The sequence below is a fragment of the Hibiscus syriacus genome, unplaced genomic scaffold, assembly GCF_006381635.1.
Source record: "Hibiscus syriacus cultivar Baekdansim isolate YM2019G1 unplaced genomic scaffold, ASM638163v2 tig00117005_pilon, whole genome shotgun sequence".
Taxonomy (NCBI): domain Eukaryota; kingdom Viridiplantae; phylum Streptophyta; class Magnoliopsida; order Malvales; family Malvaceae; genus Hibiscus; species Hibiscus syriacus.
Genome location: NW_024063519.1, coordinates 232617 through 243324, shown reverse-complemented (window position 1 = coordinate 243324; position 10708 = coordinate 232617). Strand labels below are relative to the sequence as shown.

The following is a 10708-nucleotide window of genomic DNA, read 5'->3' as shown; positions in this document are numbered from 1 at the left end:
GGCATAATTTAATAGTCTTTAATGTTAAGTCAATCTATGATTCTAAAACCAACCAATTCTAAGCTAATTTAAGTAATATCAATGTATTGAAATTGCTTTATGTCAAAACCTTGACAATTCAATGGATACTTAATTGCTAATATATATATAAATAATGCATTTTCTTCAAAATTCAATTATGAATACTTATTTGACAGTGATTTAAAATACTTAAATACAAGTATAAATTTGAAAATCAAGTTTCCAGACACTAGGATGCAATACTCAGTTAAAGTCCCTTGGAGTAGATGGATTGAACTGAGCAGGATCCCTTGGAGTAGGCATTAAAGTAGTGGCTGCAATCTTCTTGCTCCTGCTGATGTAGAGCTCGAGAAGCTCTGCAAAACGAAGCTCTAGTTCTTCTAGCTCCTTGGGGTTAAGTTGATCGATGGGAGTTTCCCACCAATAATTAGCTTCTCTCTCCTTCATGCCGAGCAAGCACCTTCTCCTTCTCTTGGCTGCATTGAGTTTGCTAGCCACCACATTAAATTGCTGTATGATCTGATTGACTCTGGCCTTTCGTTGATCCTCAACAAGAGTGTGAGTATTATCACGTGGAGGTAGAAAACTAGGACCCATAATGCGACTAGCAACTGATTCCATTGAGGGGTGACTAAAAGAAAAGGGTTTACCTGCTGGTGAGAAGCAGATAAAAAGAACATCAACACCGCATAATATGGCAATCTCACCTATTTTCTTGTAGATACCAGATCGACGTTTGGAGAAAGTGATTAATCTGTCCTCTTTTTTTTTCAATCATCTTCATGTCAATCTTTTTTCTTCCCATGGTTTTCTTACCTGAGCTTGTCATTGATGGTAGATTCAAGCACAAATGAAGCAAGAAACAAGGTTTGTAACTGAGTTTAATTTTATCTCGGATTATGCAGTTAAATTTGCTTCTTGAATTCGTTATTTATAACTCGCTCATCGATCCTATACAAATATTGCCTCCTTGATCGGGTTTGTTGACGCTATGAATGCTGCATTTTATATAAATCAGATTTGGATTATTGAATACATTGTACGTATTTGCAGGGACACGGAAGATTTAGGCAAAATATCAACTTTCTGTGTTCGATTCTTCCTTCCAATTTAGGGTTTTGGGATGATTACATTTCTATATTTGAAGAACAAATTCCAAAACGATTGCAAAATTGATGACTTGGCATATATCTGTTTTGGGGTTGGTATTAATCGTATTTGTTCATGTAATGGGCTCCCTTGATTTAATATATGATTTAACTATGGATTTACATTCCATAAAAGCATAAAAGCATAAAAGAAAATTACAAGTAAACAGCTAGTTTACAAACAGTAGAGAATCAATTTATCTAATGTATACGAATAAGACGTTATGCATAAAAATTCCCAAATTTAACTTTTTTATTTAGTGTTTTTTTTTTAGAGGTAATTACTATTTTGATGAGGATGACAAGATGGATAACTAAAAAGAAATAAATAAATTATCTCAAATATCATTAAAATTTAAGTTATGTATTATTTTTTTATTATTGAACTCGAACCTACTATAGTTTTAGTTTCAAACATTAGTTTCGGATTTAATTAAGAAATTTTCACGTTAAGTCATTAATGATGTGATAATGTGACTGTTTCTTCTCGTAAACATTAGTTCGTATATTAATTTGTCATTAAATTTAAAATGTTTTATTTTAGGCACTAATCTTTAATTTATTAATCAATTTGTTCCATGTAGAAAATCAACTTTTTTGTTCATCGGTTTCGGTCACTCGTTGCCCGTCATAGTCATAATTCATGACAAGATATTTACTAGAACGTTCACATTTAATTTCTCTTTGTTTAGCTTTCCACTAAACTCACTCAATATCGGTGAAAATATACCTAAATGTTTGATGTTTTAATACTACAATCTCCTCTAACGATCTTTCGATGAAGCTAGTTCGAGTTATGTTGCTTCTCTTCTCGAAAGAATACTTTTCATCGTTCGAATTTTAAAATAAACACACAAAATCCTTCAAATCCAAGAAAATTCCCGAACTCCCGAAACCATGGATTTTGAGTGTGTTAATTTTATGAGATTTAAAATTGTTTTAACAAAAAAGACGTTGGAAAATGACTCTCATTGCTGCTTGCAGAGGGTGGCTATGCTGGTCGTTCTCTTGTGGTTTTATAGCCATGGGTATGCTTAGATTCTCATAATGAAACATTTTTTTTGTCCCTGCGGCAGATTTGTTTATGCATTAACTAGTGCAAATATGTGTGTTGCAGCGCTCCCCAGAATTTTATTCTTTTCAACATTTCTCTTGCTTTTGTCATTCTGATATGTCTTCTCTTTTAAGTAACTTATTTATATTTTTATTCAGTGAATATGATCATGTAAACCATTAAAAAAATTCAAAAAACTGGAGATATTACATGAATTAAGATATGCACTTTTCATTTTCATTTTCGAGAAAGGAAATAGAAAAAAAGCAAAGGGAGATCGGCTTTAGTTGCTGACTCTAAATCATCATTTCTTAATCAATCATTATACGGGCAAGCTTTCTTTTTCTTTTCCCAGTGCATCCAATCCAATGCAATGGTACTCGAGCTTAGTGTTCCATAAATCAGGCTAAAACCTTTTACTGTTTTAGTTCCTTCCAAGTTTTCATATTTTCTTTTAGAGTGAAAAGTAGTTTGTCTTCATCAGCTATTCCCTTGTCTTTGTGGCTGAATTTTTTAGGGTCGACCTTTGCCACCAGGCAGATGATGAAGAGGAAGAACAGGGTCTTGAAGAAGCGTTATTACAAAATTCTTTAAATAGACCGAGGTCATCAATCGCAGATAGACCCAGAATATGCTATCCTTTCCGTTTAATTCATGTTGGAAGTCATCAAAAATTGTGATTCTGGTAAAGGGATATAATTTCTTCTTTGTTTTTTATCATGGTTTCCATGTGTAATTGTTTCAAAGTTTCTATAATACTTTTTTGTATGAACTCATTAATTCATTTTTTCTCTGACCAGGTTACTGTTCTTGTATTTCTTTTAATGATGATTTTTCTGTGCTAATATGGATAGGAATGGAAGATAATCCTATTGATTCGTCAACAGTGGCTCAAGTATGAAAATCTAAGTACTATTTTCATTTTAACTATTGTTATTTTCCTAGAGTACCATCTTTTAGTCTTTGACAGTCATAGAGAATGTTTAAGTGGATATAGTGTTTACAATTTTCCCCCTTTAATTTATTGGTTGGAAAATGAAAAAAAAACCATAAAATTTGTGTTGTGAAATTTCTTGATGTTCTTTTATTATTACAAGTCCGAAGTAATGGCTGTCTATCTCATGCAGGTTTATATAGATCTTTCTGCTGCAGCACTATTATTGTTCGGTGGAGCTCTAGCATGTTATGGTGAACAACTAGCATTTTATATGGACTTTTCCTTTTTCATGATTTCTGCTTTTTTCACATTGTTTGAAATTGTCCCTATTGTGATAACTTTCTGATGGCAAAAATTTGTCTAACATCAGTTTAACTAGACATGCTCATTTCTTCTCATATGACGTAGAAGTCATATTTGTTAGACTTCCATCCCTAATATCCAACAGCATGCATGCTTAGATTACTTGCCACTTCCAGTTAAATGTGTGATATCATCAAGGCTGACCTAAGTGCCTGAAAAATTTTGCTGATTAGTCTTTGTGATTGATTGAGTAGTTCATACTTTTTTTCAGCAAAGTAGATGACTCTGTTGTAATCTAAGAGAAAATCGAGAGAGAAGGAGAGAATAATGGAGTTAATGCTAGAAAATCTGATTCTGAAGTAGGAGATTATGAGTAGCCGACTTCTAATAGGACTTTAAAGATAAATTTCTATCTAGATTCTAGATTACAAAAACTCATAAGATTTATCTTCTTATCATAAGACTCCTAAACAAATGAGAATACCACCATCACCACTACTACTAGGCTGCTCTGACAGACTCATTTATCTCACATATTCTGTCCTCTCTTAGGGATACTCATATTTTTGCCTATTTCTTTCTCTCGCGTTATCAGGACTCCTATTGTGTAGGAAAATGAAGAATGTTAGATCTGAAAGAGCTTCATCTGAGATCTGGAAGGTATGTCATACTACCCTTCATTCTTTGTGTCGTTGTCAATAGTCTTGTCATTTAGGTCTCAAGCTTGAAGATATACCGTCCTTGGCCTTTATGTTCAGATTTGATACTTGTTATATTTGTTAAAGTACGGTGGCTTTATAGTTATCATACATCTGTATCTTGTTTATTTCATGATGTTATGTTGATATATGGTTTCTGTAGGTTGCAGGTTTGGCCACTGTATCTGTTCTATGCTTCACATCCAGCTTTTGTGGCTCTTTCACTGATATTCCGGTACACAAACTTTATAATGATTGTTCGTTCTATGTTTTATTTCTAGCTTGATAAACTTAATTGTGTTTCATGATTGCAGATGCTTTATCACTGGCATGGATTGCACGTACATGGTTTTTATACTTCTACTTACTGATTTTATATTATTTTATAGGTGTCATAACAATTTTTAGGTGAAACCATTATTCATGGTTTTTAAAAACGGTTATGACTTAATTTGGAAATTTGGGTGATTTGAATTGATTTGAATAAAAATAGAAAAGGAGTCGTCATCGACCTTTGGGTTAGATAAGTCGAATACATAAAATCGTCTTTAAAAATTCTAAGAAAAAATCATTTTATAAGACAAAACTGGTCTGCGTTATCAAAGATTCGATTAAAACGGGTTCGGAAGTCGGTTACGTATGGGGAAGGGTGAGCACCCCACAATGCCAAAATTGGTACTAAAATCGCTTACACGTTGTCGTAAATGGTGAAATTCATGAATCGAATAAAGTTTAAAAATATGATCCATTTATGAACATTGATTAATTTGCTTCAAATTAATTAATTAGAGAAATTCTTTAACTCGAAAGGAAAACTCAAAATTAACAATCCTCCATCAGGAAAGCTAACTCGACTATTTCTAATTTATAAAGAATTCGCTCCTCATTAATGTTTAAAAAACGTGAATCGAATATAAAAGAAAATCGATCTTCGCATAAAATGCATCGTTTTTGGTAACATCCATCGCATTATTTAACTTAAAATAAAAAAGAATTAATTAGAAAAATAAAATCAATTTTATTTCAAGTTCACATTTGTTCAAATGTCATATCGGATTACACCACTTCGATCAAGCGATGTTTTCCATGCCCATTCTACAAATCGTTATTCTGAGAATATTCGAAAAAATATTGACAACTATATATTTTACAAATAAAATAAATCGTATTTAATGAAATGAATAAACATTTATAATATATTTTCATATATGAATACAAGTACATAACATAAATTTAATAAATAAATATATATATATATATATATATATTACATATGATACAACATGTGCACGAAATAAAAATAAAAAATATTAATGCATGAGTATATTTGAAACATGATACATGTATATAAATATCATAATATGGCTTAAAATGTAAATATATAAATGGCAAACCATAACATGAATACATAAAGTAAATAAACTTTATAAACAAGTGACTAAAATAAGATAAAACTGAACATGCAGCCGAATGAAGAAACAAAAAAGGGTCGACCTAGTGATTTAACTAAAATGTGGCAAAAACTGTAATATCCAAAATACGGGTAGTGATTAAATTGTAAAGTTTCAGAATTGGTGATTAAAGTAAGATGATTGAATAGTTCAATGATTTGTTCGAAAATATTCCTAAAAGTTTATAGTAATTTCCAAAGAATTAAAAGGCAAAATGGTCATTTAGCATGAAAGATATTTTCCCCCAATAATATGAATGAATCACGTGGGGGGGGGGAAAGAGTTATCTGAAAACTCTTTCTTCTTCCTTTCTTCTTCTCCCAACTGTGGAAGCTAGGCAAAGGTAAGGGTTTTCTGAGTTGTTGATTATTTGTTAAATTAAAGGTTAGGTTTTGATCACTAGATGATAATTAAGCTTAAGGAAAGCTTAATTCGTTCTAAAAACAACAAGATAAAAGGTATAGGAGAGATTAAAGATTTTGAGTTTTTGAATGAAATTTGAAATAGAGTTGATGAGTTTGAATTTTAAGTTGAATTTGACTTGTCATATATGAGAATAAGAAGATAGAAGTGTTGGAATTAAGTTTGGATAATATGGAAAATTTAGTATGATTCTTGAATTACATATGAGGGATATAATTTTGAAGTTATAGATGATTTTCATGGATGTAAGTTGGTTTAAGTAATGGTAGTTGAGTTTAATGTCATGAAAAGGGCTAATATAAGAATTGAGTGAGGAATTGATGATTTTAGGGCTTAAAGTACAATTTCTGGGCAGAGGGAACCGATACCTATGAAGGGGAATCGATTCCCCTTCTTAAACGAAAAATTTCCAGTATGTTCAGGGGGTATCGATTCCCCTGGGGGGGAATCAATTCCCCCGGGGGGGAATCGATTCCCCCTAAAGGAAAAATGAAATTTGGTTCAATAATATGGCTTAAGTTGTTAACATCAATGTTAAGGTTTAAGCTTCTGATAGTTGTTTTGAAATGTTATATTTATGTAGATTTTGAGCCTAAACAAGTTCTGGAATAATCAAAGGATTAAAATTGATTCAAATCAAACAAGGCTAAGGTGAGTATAATTTTAATTATACTTATATTATTGAACGAACATTGGCTTGCGATGAGTCAGTGATGGAGTTACTATGGTAAGAAGTGACTCCTAAAATGTTATTTGATTGGTGATTCTTATATGTGCATGAATACATGAAATGAGTATAGGTTATTATATATGTTACATAATATGCATATGTGATATATGTTATAAGACATGACCAATGTGAAATGAGATAAGCTATGTGACTATATGAAATGATATATGAATATGCAATACGTGATACATGTGATATGATATGAAATGACATATGAATATGTAATACGTGATACATGTGATATGATATGAAATACATGGTTACACATACATGTGGTATGTGATAGAAGAGAAAGAACAAGTGATGAGAAATGTATTCATAATAAATGCCCATAGTATATGATACGAGAGTTATAGGTATAGTTGGCATGCCAAGAGTCGAGGGTTACATATGTCCTATAAGACATATGATAGGTCCTACGGGACACAGATTACATCCTTCAGGATGACAGGTCCTTCGGGACACAGATGACATCCTTCGGGATGATAGGTTCTTCGGGACATTTATACGAGCTGTGGTGACAGCATATGTGTGCACAACCTCAGTGTACTCGCATACCTCTATTCTCAATAATATACATGGGCAATACAATTAAAAGATAAATTAAAGTGAAAGTGGCACAAGAAGTTAAGTTTTACATGTACATGACATGTTTATATATATGTTATCGTGTAATAGATACATGCATGTTGAAATGTCATGATCAAATGATAAGAATGCATATTCATGAATTGGTTGTTAAATGTTTATTTATTGCCTCACTAAGTCTATGACTTAGCGTGTAAGTGATTTACACGTAGGTACCAAGAAACGTGAAGAGCAAGAATAGAAGTAGCAAGGACAATATTATTACTAGAAGATCGGATCAGAAGTAATCGACAAAGTATGTATTTTGTTGTGTATAGAGTGTTGGCATGTAATAAGTCGTTAATTATGAGTACTCTGATTAAGTTTGTAGTTTGTGGTCTCTTTTATGTAAATTAAAGTATTTTGTTTTAAACAAAGTTTTAAATTCCCCGGGGTTTTTCTTTAAGTGTCAAGGTTTGAAAAGTCAATGTGACACCTTAGACTCGTATTTGGGTCGGGTACGGGTTGGGGTGTTACAGTTAATGGCATCAGAGCTAAGGTTTAGTCGATTCTCGGCATAAACCGGAGTCTAGAGTGTTTTATAAGGTAAACATGCCAACAAAATAGTGAAAACTTTTGATCTGATGGAATAGTAAGTGTATTGTCTTGCTAATAAAATTAAAATACTATGTTATATTAGATATATGATCATAAGAGTTTCTAAAGTGAAATACAAGGTGATAGACCTGAAGTTAATAGCATTCACCTGCCCTGGCCAGGCAGGGAGAAGAGCGAAAACCTCAAGGAATGCATGTATAAGATTAAAGAGTGATTCATGATGTTGAATGATATTATGATGTGTTTTAATTTTATACTTCTATAATTCATAGAATTAATGTATTGAAAAGAGTTGAGAACACCCGAGTTTAAGGGTGAATTTGAGAAATGTTCCATTGTTATGGAAATTTGATTAAATGGTAGGAAGATAATATTAGAAAATTTTCATTTCTCCAAAGTGGAGAAGTTAAATTGAGTAGTTTTATTACTACGTAGGTAAGCTAGAAGTATGGTCAATAAATGTCACCATAAGAATGTTAAAATATCAAGTGACGTGGTTATCATTTGTAGAAGAATTTATGAATAAGTACATGAATGATCAGTTCATAAAACAAATGAAGATTGAATATATGAGATTAACAAAGAAGTTACACATGCATATGTATGAGTATAAGTTTAATAAGTTAAACAAATTTATTGTTGTGTTAATTTTGATTAGGAAGGATAAGGAAGAACATGCAATTAGTTGTTTAGGGCTTGCGCCTTAAATTAAAAAGAGTGTTACTGGTTTTGAAATTGTTCTCAATTCAAGAAATGATTAATCGCGTTAAAATTCTATAGAGAGCTAAGAATAAAAGGATTGGAGAACAAAAAATTTCAGATGATTAAGAGAATTAGTGTTTAATAGAGTTAAGCACCATTAAAGAAAGATAGAGATTCTAACTTTCAACTTCAAACCAGATATGAATTAGTTGCATTCTCTGCCAGAGAATCAAATTAGATGAGAGTCAGACAGACTAAAGCGGTAGGGTCTGATATTTGAATATTAAATAAGGAGTTAATTGATGATAAGTCAGGGTTAAAGACAATCTTTGTAAATTGGGTTAAAAGCTCTGTTAGAAGTTATGAAAATTGAAGAAGAAAAAAATTATTATTTTAAAGGGATATAAATAAGTTTAAGTATGTGTATGTGAGATAAGGATTTGAATGTTTAAGAGAAGATATATGTTGAGTTAATCGATTGACTGAATCAGCCAAGAGGGGGTGAATTGGCAATAAAAATTTTTGTGGAAGCTTTTGCAAAAAATTGAAAGAAATTGCACATCGATTTAGAGTGGTTCGACTTTATCAACCAAAGTCTACATCCACTACCTTAGCTATCCACACTAAGGATTTTCCAACAAATTCACTAATTTGTTCTTTCTTTTGAGGCCAAAGAGATAACCTTACAACTCCCTCAAGAATATACCCCAATTCTTGAGAACACTCTTTTCTCAAAGAGAAATACAAATTTGCAAACTTACAAGAAAAACCTCACAAGGCAAATGTGTTTGCCCAATTCTAGAACAAAGAAAGAACACTCAAGAATAAATAAAATTGAGCACAATAAGTGTTCTTTGAAAGCAAAATGAATATTGAATGAAAAATAGGCTTGAAATGCTCAAACTTGAGGTTTGATGCTTTCTCTTTGATTCTCTCTTGATTCTAATTTCTTGATGTTTCTTGTTGTTGATCAATGGCTTCTAAGCTTGCTTAAATATACCTTGAATCACTTCTGAACGTTGGGGATGATTAGAGAAAATATTATAGCCGTTTTAGTATGAAAACAATTAATAAAATAGTTTGGAGCGTGGGGGGAATCGGTACCCCCTATGGGGAATCGATTCCCTAAGTGTAAAATTCAAATATTTCGACTGTTATACAAAGGGGGGAATCGGTTCCCTCTGAGCATACTGGAATTCTCGGAGCCAAACCATTCAGGGGGGAATCGGTTCTCTCTGAGCAATCTGGAATTTTTTTGGCTTTGAAATGGTTCGAAATACTTTGTAAAATTAATTTGAATTATTTTAAGATTAAAACTTAATTTTACACTTTGAGTAAGGATTAAAATGATCTTTGAAAGATTTGGAGTAATGTTTTGATATTCGAATAATTCTATCGAATATACTTAGAAAAATCATTTGGAAAATCTTAAAATTCATTTAACTTAATTTGTTATATCGAAATATCAAAATGTTTTCAACAATATCCCCCTTTTTGATATAACAAAACATTTTAGTAATTTTAAGATTTTGAAATCAAGTTTTTGAAATTACTCCCAGTTACTTTAACACTAACACTTTAAAACACATTTGACTTCTCCCCCTTTTTGTTAAATCAAAAAGACATTTTAAAGAATTTAAACAAGGTTGTGAAATCATTTAGCCAATTGATTATATATAATATAAGCTGCTAAGATCACAAGCAAGAGAAACGTTAGCCATTAGTTTCATAATCAATATTCATAATTAATGTGAAATGGCAAAATTGGTCATATATCTAATCATGAAGTAAATGATGCAATAAATTTAATCACACCAAATAGATAATTTCTAACCATTCATAAATCCAAACAAATTCAAAGTCAATCAATCCACAAATTCAAACATTCCAAAATATTCAAAATGTTAAAACAATAAGTTTGGAGTTTAAAGAAAAACATAGAATCACATATCAGGATCAGGAGGAGGAAAACAAGCTCGCATAGCGACCATTTCGTTAGTGAGGTCATTAATACGCGCGTTGGTTGCTTCATTGTTTGCACGCATCTCCCGAAGAA

The 10708-nt window shown here is 31.7% G+C and overlaps 2 protein-coding genes across 2 annotated transcripts; one reads left to right on the top strand and one right to left on the bottom strand.

Annotated features, from left to right (window-relative positions):
- Positions 1-264: 264 nt before the first annotated feature.
- LOC120195022 lies at positions 265-642 on the bottom strand. The gene has a single exon (XM_039197165.1). The coding sequence runs from the start codon at positions 640-642 to the stop codon at positions 265-267; it is 378 nt and encodes a 125-aa protein (XP_039053096.1).
- Positions 643-2862: 2220 nt separating this feature from the next.
- LOC120194957 lies at positions 2863-4557 on the top strand. The gene is made up of 6 exons (XM_039197110.1): positions 2863-2908; positions 3024-3118; positions 3351-3411; positions 4059-4123; positions 4325-4396; positions 4476-4557. Exons 1-6 carry the CDS (start codon positions 2878-2880, stop codon positions 4530-4532), a joined length of 381 nt encoding a protein of 126 aa, XP_039053041.1. The 5' UTR covers positions 2863-2877; the 3' UTR covers positions 4533-4557.
- The last annotated feature ends 6151 nt before the right edge of the window (positions 4558-10708 follow it).

Bases quoted from the DNA above. Each gene is read 5' to 3' on its own strand.
- LOC120195022 (XM_039197165.1), bottom strand. From the start codon at position 642: ATGGAATCAGTTGCTAGTCGCATTATGGGTCCTAGTTTTCTACCTCCA.
- LOC120194957 (XM_039197110.1), top strand. From the start codon at position 2,878: ATGTTGGAAGTCATCAAAAATTGTGATTCTG. The intron at 3,119-3,350 runs GTATGAAAATCT...TATCTCATGCAG, and splicing joins ATTCGTCAACAGTGGCTCAA to GTTTATATAGATCTTTCTGC. The intron at 4,124-4,324 runs GTATGTCATACT...TGGTTTCTGTAG, and splicing joins CTTCATCTGAGATCTGGAAG to GTTGCAGGTTTGGCCACTGT.